Raw genomic sequence first — 18,509 nt, 5'->3', positions numbered from 1 at the left:
TCATATTATGAGAGAAGAAACAGATCAAAAGAAAAAAAACACGAAAAAAATAAAGTGAAAGTTGTATGCTTCAATCTGCATTCAGACTCTATCAGTTCTTTTTCTGGATGTGGATAGCATTTTCCATCATGAGCCCTTTGTAATTGTCTTGGATCAAGTCTATCATGGTTGATCATTGCATAATATTGTTACAGTGTACAATGCTTTCCTGATTCTGCTCACTTTACTCTGCATCAGTTCATGTAAGTCTTTCTTGGTTTTTCTGAAATCCACCTGCTGAACATTTCTTATAGCACAATAGTATCCCATCACATTCATATACCACAACTTGTTTAGCCATTCCCCAATTGATGGGCATCCAAGAAGGGTGACTTTTGAGGGATGGATAACGAGGTCTGTTTTGAAAATGTTGAATTTGAGACATCTATGGGGCATCTATTTTGAAATATAGTCAGTTGGTGGTATAGGACTAGAACCTAGGAGGAAGACTAGGGTTGGCTATGTAGCTCTAGGAGTCATCTGCATAAACTATAAATAAATGTAATAAATAAACCCAGAGGAGCTGATGATATCACCAAGTGAAAGAATATATAGGGAGAAGAAAAGAGGATCCAGGACAGACTTCTGAGAGTGCAATTTCATTTAGGAGGCATTATCTGGATGATGAGTGAACAGTGAAACCAAGAAGTGATCAGTTAGGAAAAGAATCAGGAGAATATTGTGACAAAAACTCAGAGCAGGGAGTATTCAAGAGGAGGGGGTGGTCAATAGTGTCAGATGCTACAGATGACAAGAAGGATGTGACAATCAGATTTGGCAATTAAAAGGTCCTCAGGAATTTTGGAGAGAACAGTTTTAGTTGAGTGATAAGATCAGAAGCCAGATTTCAAAGCCTGAAAAATGAGCAAAATAGAAGATGTAGAGAAAATAAGTATAGATAGCTTTCTAGAACTTTGACTGAGAAGAGCAAGAGAAATAGAGGATAATAATTAATAATAATAGCTAATATTTATATAGTGTTTATTATGTGCCAGGCACTGTGCTATGTACTTCACAATTATTATGTGATTTGATCCTCATAACAACCTGGGGAGGTAGGTGCTATTATTATCCTCATTGTACAAATGAGGAAACTGAGGCAAACGGAGATTTAGTGACTTGTCCATGGTCACACATCTAGTAAGTGTCTAAGGCAGGATTTGAACTCAGGTCTTCCTGACTCCAGGCCCAACCCTCTCTACACTGGACCACCTAGTTGCCTAGAATAAGATGGTAGAGTCTAGTGAAGATTTTTTTAAGGATTAGAGAGACTTGTTACATTTGAAAGCAATGAGAAAGGAACCAGTAGAAAGAGAAAGATTGATGATTAGAGAAGGCAAGGGAGATACTAAAAGGGTAATTTTCTTGGGGAGCCAAAAGGGAATAGAATCTAGGGTACATATAGAAGGTTTGGCCTCAGAGAGGACAACCTCCTTATCAGAGATTGGAGTAAAGCAGGAAAGAGTAGGAAAGATTGTCAGAGGGTCTTGAGATTGAAGAGAAGCAGAGGGAGCTCATAGAAAATGGCCTCTATTTTCTCATTAAGGTATGAGGTGAGGTCCTCATTTGAAAGAGTAGGGCGAGAGAGAGGTTTGGGAAGTTTGAAGGAAGAAGTGATTTGAAACAGCCTCTGTAGGGAGTGGGACAGAAAAATCAGTTGCTGCAGTAAGGTTTCGCTTGAGGTTATATAATGTACATTTATAATAATTCAGGCATCTCAGTTGTACGACATCTTCTGGTTTGGTTCAGTGGCATGTGAATAGGACTGGAGGAGTCAGTCAAATGGTGGGGAGTAAACCATGCTTGGGACTTGTCTAGTGTTCTGACCTGAACCTGACTCAGGCCAATACCTTGATTGTTCCATAGAAACAAATCGATACACTCTCAAGTCATCCAACAGGTAACAAAAGATTTACTTAGCCATAGCTAAGAAGGATAGGCAAGACCTTTAAACACTGAGGAGTTGATTTAGTTGAATGAGGCTCTCCTGCCTCTGAGTTACCCACTGTGGTCCACCAGACCAATATCAGAAAGTGTCCCAAGCTCCTTGTGGCTGTTTTGTGCTCAGGTGACCAGGAAGTGCTTTCAATAGCCATTGGTATCCCAAGCCAAGTCATCACCACAAGTAGTTACAGTCGACTCTTGGGTGCAGGGGTTGTGGATTTTTTCCTTAGACTGTATTAAAACTATCCTGGAGACATTTTCTCCAGGATAGTTTTAATGCCTTTAAGGAAAAACGAGTTTAGCTTGCATAGGGATGAGTTGGGGTGAGAGGTGGAGGGTGGGGGTGGAGTTAGGATATTGTTCCTATCACATGGAGATATAGGTAGATCAATTTGACAAGTGATCCAGGGATTCAAGAATAAAGAACAGTGCAGAGAATTCAGTGTCCTCTCCAAGCCACAGTGAAGCCTTCAGATAAAATGTCCAAGTGTAGTTCTATGAGTTCAGATATAACATAGGGGTATAACACGAATTCCTATTACATTATAGTAAGGATGGAATACTGATGATAAGCTGGTTGGTTTTAGAAAAACATGGAAAGACTTGCATGAAATAACGAACAGAACCAAGAGAATGTTGTATATGGTAACAGCCATATTGTTCAAAGAACAGCTTAGGGGCAGCTAGTGGCATAATGGAGGGAGCACCAGCGTCAGAAGGACCTGAGTTCAAATCTGGCCTTTGACACTTGATACTGACTAGTTGTGTGACCCTGGGCAAGCCATTTAACCCCAACAGTCTACTAAACAACAACCACAACAAAGAACAACTTAGAATGAGTAAGTTATTTTGAGTGTTATAAATACTCAAATGAACTACAAAGGACCTATGAAGGAAGATGCTATCTACCTTCAGAGAAAGATCCAATAAATGGAAGTTTGCATAGTATGGTTTTACATGTATATATATACATATCTATGTGTAACTGTGGCCTTCTCTAGGGTGGGGTGGGAGGGAGGAAAAAAAGCACATAGCACAGAACAAAAGAAAGTTCACAAGGAAGCACAGAAAACAGGGTAGCTTTAAAAATGGTGTGTAATATTTGTTACATAGTTTTTTTAAAAAAAGTAAAGTGAAATGGAGATTCGTGGTTTCATGTTGAATCCTCTTTTTCTGTTGTGCTGTGTACATGAAATTTTTTTTAAAAATTTGGTCTTTTTATATTTAAGTTCAAAATGAATATTTTTGAAAAAGGAATACAAAGGATACCATCAGCTCTGTTACCAGTGTTAATGAAGTTAGGCAGTGCCATAGATAGATCATCCTGCACTCATTCATACTTCATTTTAGAATATAGGATATGAATATCTTGGCAGAAGATTGACTTTCCTCCATATTTTGTGGAGGCCAACTTGGCTGACACTGTTTGTGCAATGGTGGGAAACGTAGACAGGAAGCATTCTGGGGAGCAGGGGCAAGGAATCTCGCTCAGGGTGAAGAATATTTCATAGGAAATCTATAATCCAGGCTCCTAAGAGCTGGTCGTGTCTGCATGTGGTGGTAAAGCACCCAAAAGAATTTCATTAATAGTGAATAACCTTAAAGAAACTTAAGGAGAGGAGGAGAGCCTGCTGTGATGCTGTCTACAGTAATTTTTAGTTTCAAGGGCTCTCAGGGCAAAGGAATGTTTGCAAAAAGAACTCCAGACTTTTACAGCTCTTTACAGAGCAAAGAAGCTGGCCTTGCCAATCCTGTGTGATATAAATTTGCACACAAACATTTCCTGGCATGAAAACCTATCTACATACTTGCCAATAACTTGTATAGCCTCTGGACTGACAATAATGGAATTAGAAGCCCCATCAGCTACAGAGAAAATTCCACACAGATGGCCGGGGAGCCATGTCAGGTGTCTGGCCTCTGACTGGGTGTAATTTTAGGAACTTGAGCAGAAGGAATCCTTCTCTATGCCATTATTCTAATGATGCAGCATTTCAAGCCCATCTGCAAATATTAATGTCTCAAGTAGAAAGAGGAGTCACTTTAGTGTATGTGATTTCTTACAGTGGTCAAATAATGAGACTTAATGGAATACTCTTGTCCTCAGAACAGTATAAAACTTACCTTTCCTATTAGTTGCCCGGTGAGTTATTTCCAGACTAATGTTTATTCATTAGTATTTTTCTGCCTACCCAATGGTTAAGAGAAATATCTGAAACCTTGGAAACATTACAAGAATGGTTGCTGTTTTTCCGAGTTTCTCGGTCTTTACCTGATATTAGGCTACAGACCAATTTAAAACAATTCTTTTTAATTGGAGAGTGAAGTGGGGATTGTTATTGAGCTTAGGCAACCCAGATGATCTTTAGAGAATGGTTCATTTTTCTGGCCTTGGAGTCAGGAGGATCTGAGTTCAAGTCTGGCCTCAGACATATAACACTTACTAGCTGTGTGACCCTGGGCAAGTCACTTAACCCCATTGTCTAATCAAAACAAACAAACAAAAAGTTTATAGTGAAAGTCATCAGATAATAATATCTGACATTTATTGAAGTTTCAACATTAATATGTTTTTTCATTTGAATTTCACAATAACTCTCTGAGACAGGTATGACAGGAATGATCATCCTTCATTTTATAGATAAGGGCACCGAGACTCAGGTTAGGTGATCTAACTAAAGTCACATAGCTAGCAAATGTCAGAGACGGGATTTGAACCCAGGTCTTCTTGTGGTAAAGTCTGCTTCTAGTCCAGCCCAAATCTATCCCATAAAAGTAGGTATCAAGGAACCCCGTCCCTACTGCCTACTTCCCACAGGTTGGAGACTGATTCCCTCAAAAATCCAGTCCCAACAGAGGTCATCCAGAGTCTTGATTCACTACCAAATGAGATAATATGTGTAAAGTGCTTAGTACACAATGAGAGCTATAAAAAGCTTGTTGTTGTCATCCCCTTCACCACAGTCATTGGTGGGGTACGTGACTCTTCATACACTTGAATGAGCAGAGAATCATTAAGTACAATCTTTTTGGTAAAATGGCAGAACGCTGGGCCTTACCATCTTCTTTGCCATTGCTCCTGAAGGACCATCAGGCCTTACCATCTGCCCTGCTGATGTGCCTCTGGGTCCTCTTTGCCATCTGACCTGCTGCTGAACCATCCTCTATGTGTTGTCGTCCCTAATTTGAATATGAGTGCTTTGAGAAAAAGGATTGTCTTGATTTTCTATTTCTGTTCTCAGCAGGTAGAACTTGATAAATGTTTTCCCTTACATTTTGCTATGTCATATCCCTCACATGTTCTATCTAACTCTAGCCTTACTCCATAATTTCTTTTTAAAACAATGTTTTATTGATGAGTTTGGTCTTCATTTCTATTCCTCCACCTCAACTTTAACCCTCCCTTGTGGCAAAACAAAACAAAACAATAAAGCAAAAATAGTGACTACATCTGACAATGTATTCAATATTCTTTATTGTCTCCCATCTCTTTGCCATGAAGGGAGTGTTATATCTTTTCTCTGGGACTTTAACTGGTTTTTACCATTACTCAGAATTTTATTTTCTTTTAGTGATCTTTTCATTTATGTTGTTGGGGACATTGTATATTTATACACAATTTATACAGAACTATATGTATTTGTCATAAGGGAGAGTATCTTATAGCAGGGGTTTAGGGAGTTGTAACAGATATCAAAAAAGAGCATCAATAAACATGCTATGGGTAGGGGAAGAATTCTTACCAAAACAAAGGTATGTAGCTAATAGCCCCAACTCCTACTCCCGCTGATGAGTGAAATTCCCAGAATGTGGCTACTATATCTCTCTCTGGACCCTAGGGTTAACCTTAAAGAAGTGGGGAAAGGAGTACATTCTCATGATGGTATGCTTCCTGCTAAGATTTTCAGTTAGTATCAGTTAGTCAGCCAGATAATGAGCATTTAGCCAGGGGTATCTAATAAAATGGTATCGTAAGGATAGTTGTTACAAAACATTACCCCAATTCCGTGATATATTGTCTTATGAGTACCTAGTGCATCCAGGAGGAAGTGAGCTCAAGTTTAGAAGGCACATGTGACAAAGGGCTGATTCATCTCTGGAGTATCCATTTTTGGAAGCCTTCAAGGTGATACCATTAGGTATGGTGGAGCTTTTCTCTGGGCGGCTAGGTGGTGCAGTGGATAAGGTGCGCAGCCTGGATTCGGGAGATTCCTCTTCCTGAGTTCAAATCTGGCTCCAGACACTTACTAGCTGTGTGACCCTGGGTAAGTCACTTAACTTTGTTTCTCTCAGTTCCTCATCTGTAAAATGAGCTAGAGAAAGAAATGGAAAACCATTTTAGTTTCTTTGCCAAGAAAACTCCAAAAGGGGTCATGAAGAGTCAGACGTGACCGAACAACAAACAGAAAATTGAATTTTTTTCTCTGTTGGGCTCTTTATGGAGCCTTGAATCTGACTTTCCAGTCTCCTTGGCTCTTAATGACATTCATTGTTGTCATTTTAACTTCGTTTATTTTCATTGAGGAAAAGCTTTTTCAATTTTAGATCATTGAAATTGTTCATTTAATCTTTTATTGTTATCTCTATCCCTTGCTTTGATAAGAATTCTTCCCCTATCCATATTAATAAAGATAAGACCTTCTCTTTTATCCTTTCGATGATATAATGATTTTTTGTATTCAGACTATATATCCATTTGGAGTTTATGGAATATGGTATAAGATGATGTTCTCAATCTAATTTCTGATTTCTACCAGATAGTTTTCCAGGTTTCCTTTAAGTTTTTGTCCAATAGGGAATCCTTACCTCAGTATTTTTTTGTACTTAGGTTATTGAACACAGTTCTATTGTGTTAGTTTATTTCTGAGTTCTGTTTATCTAATTTGTTCTAATGATCTTTTTAAAAATTTTATGATTGGTACCAAACAGTTTTGATGGCAACAATTTTGTAGTATAGTTTGGAATTTGGTGTCGTGCTAGACTACTTTTATTCATACTTTTACAAGGTATTTCCCTTGAGACTTTTGTTCCTTCAGAGATGAATTCTGTCATTATTTTGCTCAGTTCTGTCAAGTATCCCTTTGTTGATTTGACTGGTGTAACACTGTCTAAAACTTAATTTAGGTAAAATATCATTTTTAATGTCATGAATCAACATGAGCATTAAATGTCTCTAATTATTAAATTCTCCTTTTATGTAAAAAAGTATTTTGTTGTTGTAATTATATAAATCAAATATGCATTGTTAGATTAATTCTTAAGGTTTTTTGCATTTTGTAGTTATTTTGAATAGAATTTCTATAATTTATTTCATTTTTATAATACTGCATAAAAATGCTGATGATTTTTAAGTTTTATTTTATATTTTGAGCTCCAAATTTTTCTCCTTCCCTCCCATCCATCCCCTCTTCCTGAAATTTTGCCTACATAAAATGATATAGGTTATACATGTGCTATCATGTAAAAAATTTCCATATTAGTCACAGTTGTGAAAGAAGAAATAGCTCAAAAGGAAAAAAAACATGAAAAAGAATAAAATAAGTGAAAAAAAATCATGCTTTGATCTACATTCAGAGTCCATCAGTTCTTTATCTGGATGTAGACAGCATTTTCCTTTGGGAGTCCTTTGTACTTGTCTTGGATCATTGTGTTGCCAAGAAGAGCTGAGTCATTCAAAGTTGATCATCATACAATGTTGCTGGTACTGTGTACAATGTTTTCTTGGTTCTGCTCATTTTACTTTGCATCAGCTCATACAAGTCTTTCCAGGTTTTTCTGAAATCTGCCTGTTCATCATTTCTTATTGCACAATTGTATTCCATTACATTTATATACCATAGCTTGTTCAGCCATTCCCCTATCCCCCAATTTCCAATATTTTGCCACCACAAAAAGTGCTGCTATAAATATTTTTGCACATATAGGTCCTTTTCCCTTTTTTATGATTTCTTTGGGATGCAGACCTAGTAGTGGTATTGCTGAATCAAAGGGTATGCACAGTTTGGTTATCCTTTGGGCATAGTTCTAGATTGCTCTCCAGAATGGTTGGATCAGTTCACAATTCCACCAACAGTGCATTAATGTCCTGATTTTGCCCACATCCTCTCCAACATTTATCATTTCCCTTTTTTTGTCATATTAGCTAATCTGATAGATGTGAAGAGGTACACCAGAGTTGTTTTAATTTTCATTTCCCTAATCAAAGTAATTTTTGATTTCTTCATCTGAAAACTTCCTGTTCATGTCCTTTGACTATTTATCAATTGGGGAATGGCTTGTATTCTCATAAATTTGACTCAGTTCTCTATATGTTTGAGAAATGAGACCTTTATCAGAGACATTGGCTGTAAAGATTGTGTCCTAGCTTTCTGCTTTCCTTCTAATCTGTTTGCATTGGTTTTGTTTGTGCAAAAGTTTTATAATTTGATGTAATCAAAGTTATCTATTTTATATTTCATAATGCTCTTTATGTCTTGTTTGGTCATGAACCTGTAACTCACTTAACTTCTCCTTTAAGAATATGGATGCTATACCACTTAGTGCCTATATGTTTAGTATTCACATTACTTTATTGTCTATGGTACCTTTCAGCATGATATAGTTGCTTTCCTTGTCTCTTTTAATTAGGCCTGTTTTTGCTTTTGCTTGGTCTGAGATCAGGATTGCTACCTCTGCTTTTTTTTTTTTTTAGCAGAAGCATGATATGTTCTGCTCCAGTCTCTTACCTTTACTCTTTGTATGTCTCTCTGCTTCAAGTGTGTTTCTTATAAACAATATATTGTAGGATTTCGGTTTTTAATCCACTCTGCTTCTGTTTTATGGGAGAGTTCATTCCATTTACATTCACAGTCATGATTACAAACTGTGTATTTCCCTCTGTCCTATTTTTACTCTTATTTGTTCTCTCTCCTTTCACCTTTTCCTTCCTTGACAGTATTTTGCTTCTGTCTATCGGCTCCTCCAGTCTGCCCTCTTCTGTCAGTCCTCTTCCACTCTTCCACTGTTACCTAATCTCATTCCCTCCTACTTTCCTGTTGGGTAAGATAGATTTCTATAGTCAACTGATTGTGTATATTATTCCCTCTTTGAGCTAATATTGATGAAAGTAAGGTTCAAGTGACGCCTATCGTTTACCCTCCCATCTTTCCTGCCACTATAATAGATTTTTCTTACCTCTTCATGTGAAATAATTTACCCCATTCTACCTTTCCCTTCCTTCCTCACACAGTGTACTCTTCTTTCTCATCCTGTAATTTTTTTTTAATGTCATTCCCTCAAATTTACATTATACCCATAGCCTCTGTCTATGTACATACCTTCTAGCTTTACTATTAATGGTACAGTTCCCATGTAGGGATCTAAACAGTTCAGCTCCATTGAATCCCTCATGTTTTCTTTTCTCTTTTTACCTTTTTGGGCTTCTCTTGGGTCTTGATATTGGAGATCAAATTATTTTTTTCGGTTCTGGTCTTCTCCTTACGAAAGCTTGAAATCCTTCTATTTCTTTGAATGACCATTTTTTTACCCTTGAAGTATTTATGCTTAATTTCACTGGATAGGTGATTCTTGATTATAGTCCTAGCTCCTTTGCCTTCCAGAATATCATGTTTCATGACCTCCAAACCTTTAACGTTTCAGCTGCTAAGTCCTGTGTAATTCTGATTGTGGATCCCTAATATTTGAATTGTTTCTTTCTGGCCACTTGCAGTATTTTTCCTTTCACCTGGTAGTTCTGTAATTTGACTGTAATATTCCTTGGAGTTTTTATTTTGGGATCTCTTTCCTGAGGTGATTGGTGGATTCTTTCAATGCCTATTTTGCCCTATGGTTCCAGGATATAAATTTTCCTTGATAATTTCTCAAAAGACACTATCCAGGTCCTCCTTAATCTATGGCTTTCAGGTAGTCCACTGATCTTGACATTGTTTCTCCTGGATCTATTTTCTAGGTCTGTTGTTTTTCCCATGAGTTATTTTATATTTTCTTCTAATTTTACATTCTTTTGAAATTGTTTGATTGATTCTTGATGTCTCATAGAATTATTAGCTTCCATTTGCCTAATTCAAACTTTTAAGGTATTGTTTTCCTCAGTTAGCTTTTGTACTTCCTTTTCCATTTGGCCAATTCTACTTTTTAAGCAGTTGTTTTCTTTTTCCAAGCTGCTGACTCTTTTTTCATAATTCTCTTGTATCACTCTCATTTCTTTTCCCAATTTTTCTTCTACCCCTCTTATGTGATTTTTAAGCTCTGTTTTGAGCTCTTCCAAGAGTTCTTTCTGGGCTTGAGACCACTTCCCATTTTTCTTTGGGATTTTGCCCATAGGTGTTTTGACATTGTTGTCCCCTTCTGAGTTTGTGTCTTGGTTTTCCCTGTCATCATAATAACTTTATATGGGCAGATTCTTTTTTCTTGTTTTTTGCTCATCTTTTTTGGCCTTTTTCTTCTCTTTTAAATTTGACCTCTGCTTCCAGGATGGAAGGGGCACTGTCTCAGGCTTCTTGTGCCAGGGGCCATTTACCTGGTGTTGCACTGATGTTGCCCTGAGGCTCATGAGGGACCCTCATGCCTAGTGCTGTGCTGAGGGGGGAGAGTGAGGAGTGGCTAGCGCTGCTGCAGGCTATAGGGGTCTGTCAGCTTACCTGGTGCTGAGCTGGGGTCCTTGTGCTGGTGTCTGGCTTGTGCTGAGGCCCCATGGGGTGTTTCTGCATTTCCCTGGGGCTATACTGAAGCATGTAGTGGTCAGGCAGCTAGAGGCTACCTGTTTGCCCAGGGCTATGCGGAAGCACATAGAGATCTGGCAGGTTGGGACTACAGTGAAGCACAATGTGTTTCTCAGATCTGGAGTCTGCCTGTTCCCTGGACTATCCTTGGGGCACGTGGGGGGTCCTGGTGTTGGCATTTGCCTGCTCCACTGCACTGGGGCTCAGGAGCTCCAGCCCTTCTGCTGGCTTTCAGGAATGCTTCCTGTCCTGGACTGTGTTCGCCTTTTACCCAAGTGAGACAGATCTTTTTTTTCTGATCTTGCAAGTTTCTTGAACTAAAAGATTGCTTTGCCCAGTCTTTGCTGGTTCTGCTATTCCAGGATTTGTTTTGGGGATACTATTTTGTGGTTGTTTGGAGATGAATGTGGGAGAGTTATGGCAATTTACTGCTTACTCTGACATCTTGGCTCCCAGAAGTCCCTTTTAAATATGTGCTTCTGATCACATTAAAGATTGGCACCTTCCATGATTCAACTTTTTTTTTAGGATGTTTGGTAAATGAGTATTGCATTTTGTCAAAGTCTGTTTCTGCATCTATTAAAATAATCATGTAGTTGTTTTTATGATTAATTAAGCTAATTATTTTCAAAATTTTAAACCAGCTTTGCATCCCTGTTGCATATCCCATTTGGTCATATTGACATGTCTTCTGGGTTTATTTTTCCCTTCCCCCACTTTTCTCTTGACAGCAGAATTAGGAACTTTAAAGAGCTCTGTAGAATTAATTGGAGAAAGAGGTGGGGATGCTATTGGGGGATAAGGCCTTCTTCTCTTTTTCCTGCTCCTATTTGAGTTGAGTCCTGTGCATGACTTTACCTACATCCCCATTCTGAATAGATCAGCCTCACAAATCAAATTGTCTTGAAAAGACTATCAGATGAACTTAAGCCTCAGGTTTTAAAAATGTATCTTTCAAGTAATATGACTATGAGTTACTTATTTATACAAGATGACCTTTTGTCTTAGTGCTGTTTTAAGCTATTAAATCTTAAAACAACTTTAAGACTTTTGGGACATCTTTTATATGAACTCCTTATACTCAGCTTTTAACAAAGGAGTAGAAAGATAGGTGTGTGGTTTGGTGGGACCATTAATCTTAAAGGAATAGTGAGATCCATGTGTTTTTTAAAAACTCAAAGTATTAGGGGCAGCTAGGTGGCGCAGTGGATAGAGCACCAGCCCTGAAGTCAGGAGGACCTGAGTTCAAATCCAGCCTCAGACCAAATACTTGACACTTACTAGCTGTGTGACCCTGGACAAGTCACTGAACCTCAATTGCCTAAAAACAAAAACAAAACCAAAAACTCAAAGTATCTGCTGATTTTCTTCACTTTAGCAGATGAGTAGATAAAATGGTGGTTATGTTTTTTTTTTTCCAGGGTTTTGGAAGATTGAGCTTATTCCTGTCTCTGGCTTTTAAATTTTTTTGAATTAGATTTTCTGTCTTACCTTTTTGATTATGTTTATTGCTCTATGTCTTAGTATTACAAAAGGTCAAAATTTCTGGGGAATTCCTACGCATTTGTGTTTTGGTTTCAGCCTGAATTTCCTGATATCACCTGAGAAAGATGTAACATGCCTGAGCACTCTTTTGAAGTCTTCCCCTCCCTCCTCCCCATTAGCTGTGCTATTTCACCTGGGCAGGAACACCCATCTAAATGGAGCACCTGTTGGAGGTATTATTCCTCAACCAGCAGAGAGGCCTCCTGAGTAGAGACGGGGCTGGAAGTCAGAGAAGCAGGTGTCCTTACTCACTGTGTAACCTTGAGCCTGGCTTTTTACTTCTCTATCTCTGTTTCCTTGTTAGTAAGATGGAGGTAAAATCCATCCTTGTAGACAGGCTCCTTGGAAGAGAATAATCTATAAGTGATTATAAAAGGAATTCTGTTGTAAATTCTGGATGATAATGATGATGAGTGTGTTTTCACTGCAACATTGCAATGGTAAAGAGGAAGAATCTTCTTTATCATCAGTGCTTTGTCTTCATTTGGGAACACCCCATCACTGAACTATAAAATATGTTAATGGGCTTGACTGAAGGCTATAATCCAAATCTCTCAACCTTTTTGTGCCCATGTATTCCTTGAATTATATCTATTTCTCATCAGCTCTTCTTTGATATTAGGGTCTGGGAATAAAAATCTTACCCACATTATTTTTCTTTCCAAATCTCAGCACAATAAACCTGAAGATGCTGGACCAGAGAAGCTCTGAGTCCTGCCATATCATCCTTCTTTTTTTTTTTTGGTCTTTTAGTGGAAGGGATGTTCAAGGCCCATTAATCCATTGAGTGCCCATAGGGTGTCATGGAGGTAAAATAAATGGTGGTGTCCTTGTTTTATAGATTGCTGCCATTTACTGTTTTGTTGTGGGTGATGTTCTTGAGGAATCCAAGCAGCTTCTCCTTCATTCGGCAAGTGAGAGCTCACGTCCAATCCATACAGTGTCCTTCAATGCCCGAGGAGAAGACACCATCAATTTCCTAAAGGAACTGAGCACTTCAACCAGGGGCAGGTAGGGGGAAAATATTCATGTGAGCAAAAGAGAAATGGCCTGTGTACTTCTGAGTGGTGAGAGTATGTCTGGGATTTCTTATGTATTTCCTGAGTAGCAGCAGGACATAGTAGAGGACTGATTTTATAGTCAAAAATTCAGCTGAATAAAAAAAAAACCCAATCCCATTTATGAATCATCTACTGCATGTAAAACACTATGCTGTATGGTGCGTATACAAAGAAAAAATAAACAAAAAAAATCTGTGTAACCCCACAGGTCACTAGGTTAGGCCTGTGGTCTGATAAGGCAGGCTTAAATACCCAGGGTCATAGTAATTCTAGCCTCTGAAAGTGAACTTACGAAATACACAAATGGCTATACTCCCAGTTAAAGAGAAAAAAACTCTCCAGCAGTGAACTAGAGGATTGGGAGTCAAAGCCATGAATAAGGAAAGGTCACACATGGCTTCCTGAGCTATTCCTTACCCTCAAACAATGAAAAAGGGACACGAAGAAAAGCAAAGGAGAGAGTCAACTGTTGGTTTGTTTTTTGTTTTGTTTTGTTTTGTTTTTGAGAAATAAGATAATCTCAGTCAGATGCAGTCTTTAACAGAATAAAAGTTGTGCATAGAAAAGGGTTCCAATTACACACAAATGAAGAAAGTCAGGGGAAAGATGTCTGAATTGTTTTGTTTTGTTTTGTTTTTTGGTGTATGGTATTTGTTTCAGAGCTGCAGCTGTCTGAATGAGTACCCTAGATCATAACCAATGTGTGTGTGTGTGTGTGTGTGTGTGTGTAGGGTGGTGCCCATGAAGATTATAAATGTCCATGTGGGTCTTTTTAGATGTGTCTTGTAGGGAAGCATGAATAGATATCTCTAGTCCTCTGTCTCCTCTTCTAATGGGATTCTGTCCAGGAAGGTAAGCAGAAGATTGCTGCCTTAGGCTGACCACTCTGCTCTCTTCCAAGAAGTAAAGCCAGGCCAGAATTATATCTTATCCGCCCTGTATCCCTGCTCCCCAAAATATTGTTAGTTTAGGAGAAATAATTATGTGGCTAAAGCTGAGCTTCTGCTCACTATCCTTTAATGGGGAAAGAGTGCCCCAAACTCCATGTATATCCAAGACTTGGCTCCCTTCCAACCAAATGGCAGTTCCACGAAGACCCTATGTAGCAAATAGTAAATAACCCCCTTTAAACACCTTTATATTCCTATGAAAAGAACATGCTAGCTTTAATTTGGTTTAATGTCAAGTATACTTCTGTTTTTTCTAGATTTCATGCATTTGCTGCAAGAGTTGAGCCGATGGGAATTCACGAGTCTCCCTCAGTGGACGAAAACATTTCTTTTTCTTCAAATTTAAGGAAACTGAAAGGAAGAGTACCTCCAGGTATTTAGAACCCAAAGCTGTTTTATGTCACTAAAAGTTTTAGATAATTTAATTACTTTAATTTATTTTTTTAAATTTTAATTTAATTAAAATAATAAATAGGTAATTACCTACAGAAATAACACATATAATTAAGATATACAAAAAAATACAGCATGGCGTAGTGGTCATTCTGATACATACCCACTGTGTGACCATGGGCAACTTTTCAGTGCCCTGGGAAGTTACACCAACACTAAAAATTCTGGTGAGTTGCTGATCTGTATTTATGGAGGGAATTTCTGCGTTAGAAGTTCTCTATGCTGATGAAATCATTGGACACAAGACACAGAAAATGTTTACAAAGGGGGAGCTAGATGATGCAGTAGAGAGGGCGTTGGGCCTGGAATCATGAAGAACTGGGTTCAAATATGACCTAAGGCACTTACAATGGGCAAGTCACTTAATTTCTCTTTGCCTCAGTTTCCTCAACTGTAAAAAACAATAGCAGCTACCTCCAGGATTGTCTTGAGGATCAAATGAGATAATATTTGTCAAGTGCTTAGCATAGTGTCTGGCAACACAGTAATCAATACTTATTTCCTTCCTTTCTTTTCTTACAACTGTGGGTGCCAAGCAGTATAAATATTATTGTTGTTTATATAGGCGAGAAAGCTGATGCTCAGAGAGATTGTGACTTTTCCAAAGTCATAGAGTAGTATAAGGTCCAGGGTTTAAACCCAAGTCACTTTTGATAGCAAGGCCAAAACACAAAGCATTTGACCCTGCTGCCTGTAGTGATTTTCCTTTACCTTTGACAAGAGACCAGACATATCTTCCTAGCCAGGAACTGTCTGTACCTCCTGTGAGCTTGGTGGCACAAAGATTCAGCACCGACTAATGTGAAATAGCCATCATGAATTTGTCAACTTTATGAATAGACAGTAGCCTGTTGTCCAGGGCAAGTAACCAGTTATATAAAAGTTCCAGGAGTACTATAATTTAGTGGAGTGAGTCAGAGGATTTGTTCTTGAGCTATTAATAGCTCATATTCATGTGATCTACTAACAATAACAGTAATAATAATAATAATAATAATAATAATAATAATAATAATAATGATATATAGCTTTCTCTGCAATGTTGACATATTAGAGCCCTGATAAGATATGATTGGTGGTGGTCAGAGACTTCTACTACTTATCCAACCACCATTACCTTTGTCACAGGCATTATTTCTTTTACATGTAGTATGAGCATGAAGGTGGAAGATGGCATTCCACCCTGAAGAGTTGTAGCAAGTGAAACATTACTTATGACAGTAGCCTATCTTCTTACTTCAAAGAGGTTATAAGGGAACAGGTGTGTTGCACATCGATGCAAAATAAATGAGACAAACTGTAAGAGAGGAAACAGAATATGAGAAAGGAAACCGTGAAGTCACTCATTAAATCATCAAGTTAGGGCAGGAATCATTTTGCTTATAAAAATTACATAACACCAAAGATGAAGCTTATAGGATGCTATTGGATTATGGACTGGAAGGGACCTCGAAGGTCGTCTAGTTAACAGGTTCTTAATCTGGGGTCTCTAAACTTTTTTTTTTTAACATTTTGATAAGTATATTTTAATGTAACTGATTTCCTTTCTTATCCTATGTAGTTTATTTTATACATTTAAAAACAGTATTCTGAGAAACGGTACATACACTTCACCAGACTGCCAAAAGGATTCATGACAAAAAAAGGGATAAAAATCCTTGATCTTGTCCAAGCCTCTCATTTTACTGAATAGAAAACTGAGACCCAGAAAATAGGAGTGACTTGGCCATGGTTAACCAAGTTATAAATAGCATGGCAGATCTGAATAAAATAGAGCATTCAGAAAGAGGAAAAGCTAGAAATTTTAGCTACTTCTCTCTCCCCAAAATAAATTGTAGTGAAGTCTCCCTTATTTTTTTAAGTTGCACAATACATTTCTCACCACTACACAATACAGTGGGCTATGTAAGAATATGTTTAACTGTGAATAAATCGCCATACAAATTCATTTCAAAAAAGGTTCTTTTTTAATGGTATTTGTTTAAAAAGTTGTTTTTGTATTCCTTCCTTTCCTTTCCTTTCCTTTCCTTTCCTTTCCTTTCCTTTCCTTTCCTTTCCTTTCCTTTCCTTTCCTTTCCTTTCCTTTCCTTTCCTTTCCTTTCCTTTCCTTTCCTTTCCTTTCCTTTCCTTTCCTTTCCTTTCCTTTCCTTTCCTTTCCTTTCCTTTCCTTTCCTTTCCTCTATCTTTCTCTCTCTTCCTTCCTTCCTTCCTTTCTCTCTTCTTTCCTTTTTCTTCTTTCCTCCTTTCTCTTTTACTCATTAAAAAAAATTTTTTTTTGCATTCCAAATTCTCTCTTTCCCTCCAGTCTATTTTCTACCAATTGAGAAGGCAAGTAATATGTTAAACATTATACATGTGAAGTCATGCAAAACATATTTCCCTATTAGACATGTTTTAATGGTATTTCTGAAGGGGTAGAAGTTTTTTTGGAATTGGAAGATTTCTTTAAAGGAGTCAGATAACTCAGTGCTATTAAAAGCAACAAGGCCTTTATTATGGGTGGAGAAGGCTAGAAATCTAACCAAAGCTTCATAAAGGAACAAATCCTTTTATTAAGGGGATTTTATTAAGGGGATTACTAAGGAGATTTGTTCTGTGAAGTTTAGATTCAGGGAAAGGGCCCCACTCAAGGACATAGAGGGCCACATGTAGCCTTGAGGCAGCAGGTTCCCCACCCTGGTTGTACATGAAAGGGATTCAGGACAAATGCCATATCTAGATCTCCAGTGGGAGACCACTGTGCCCAGGTGGCAGTCACAGGAGAGCACAAGCTCTATAAACAAGCATTTTGGTCAATGGAGGGATATTGATTGTAAGGCTTAAGGGTGTGATGAATTTCAAGCCCTGTCAGGAGGAAGTAGGGGTGGGGTGGGGTTGAATGGTGGTGGATGATCTTGAGAGAGGCTGGACTCTAGATCTGGCACCTAGTCTCTCCCCACTCCTATTTTAGGATGGGGATGTCTATGCCTTTTCTCTCATACAACAGAGCAGCTCAGTGATGCCATTTGTAGATGGGGGAAAGGGGATAGGGCTCATTCAAGTGATTGTTTTCCTGCGTCTGATATCACAGAGAGGGAGGTGCCAATTTTGTGTTTAAAAAAAAAGTATGTGGTGATAGTTCCCAAAAAGAGGGAATTGGAGAGAAGCATCCTATCCTATATTGAGCCTTATGGCACTCAAAGAGTGTGAAGTCAGAGATTTTTTTTTTTTTGGTGAGGCAGTGAGGTTAAGTGACTTGCCCAGGGTCCCACAGCTAGTAAATGTCACGTGTCTGAGGCTGGATTTGAATTCAGGTCCTCCTGACTCCAAGGCTGGTGCTCCATCCACTGTGCTACCCAGCTGCCCCCAGAAATTTTTTTTTTTTGAGCAACACACAGGAAGCAAAAGTGATTGGGGACCTGGACCCCTTTAAGAAACAGTAGTGTTAGTCCTGTAATGGAGATGAAGCAATAATCTGGAGGAGGGTAACTGACTGAGAGAGGTCAGCTGCAGATACAAGAACGTTGTGTTCACTTTGATGGATTCAGATTCCTGTAGCCACAAGGCAGAGATAACAGAGACAAAGAGCTCAGGAAACCAAGCCAAGTGAAGCTTTGACTAGGAGATGTTAAAAGTCTGTCTACTGGGAAGGGAATGTGGCACTAATTGGGGGGTAGGTATTAGGGAAACAAGAATATGTTAATTTAACCAACAGTTCAATCAACAAATATTCTTAGTGCTGCTCAATTAGGAGATGGACATACAAAGACGAATAACAACCCTGCTCTCAGAGAGATTGCAATCTAGTAAGGAGATGA

At 38.3% G+C, this 18,509-nt stretch overlaps 1 protein-coding gene across 1 annotated transcript in view; it reads left to right on the top strand.

Annotated features, from left to right (window-relative positions):
• VWA3B (von Willebrand factor A domain containing 3B) overlaps positions 1–18,509 on the top strand; it is a 200,534-nt gene that overhangs the window by 23,524 nt on the left and 158,501 nt on the right. The window contains 2 exon segments of the mRNA XM_078146122.1: positions 13,090–13,259; positions 14,517–14,632. Coding sequence (XP_078002248.1) covers positions 13,090–13,259; positions 14,517–14,632 — 286 coding nt within the window.

This window comes from Phascolarctos cinereus, unplaced genomic scaffold (assembly GCF_003287225.1).
Source record: "Phascolarctos cinereus isolate Bilbo 61053 unplaced genomic scaffold, phaCin_HiC Scaffold_726;HRSCAF=1367, whole genome shotgun sequence".
Classification (NCBI taxonomy): domain Eukaryota; kingdom Metazoa; phylum Chordata; class Mammalia; order Diprotodontia; family Phascolarctidae; genus Phascolarctos; species Phascolarctos cinereus.
Note: the sequence above shows the minus strand (reverse complement) of the source record. Positions and strands in the feature narration are given on the sequence as shown.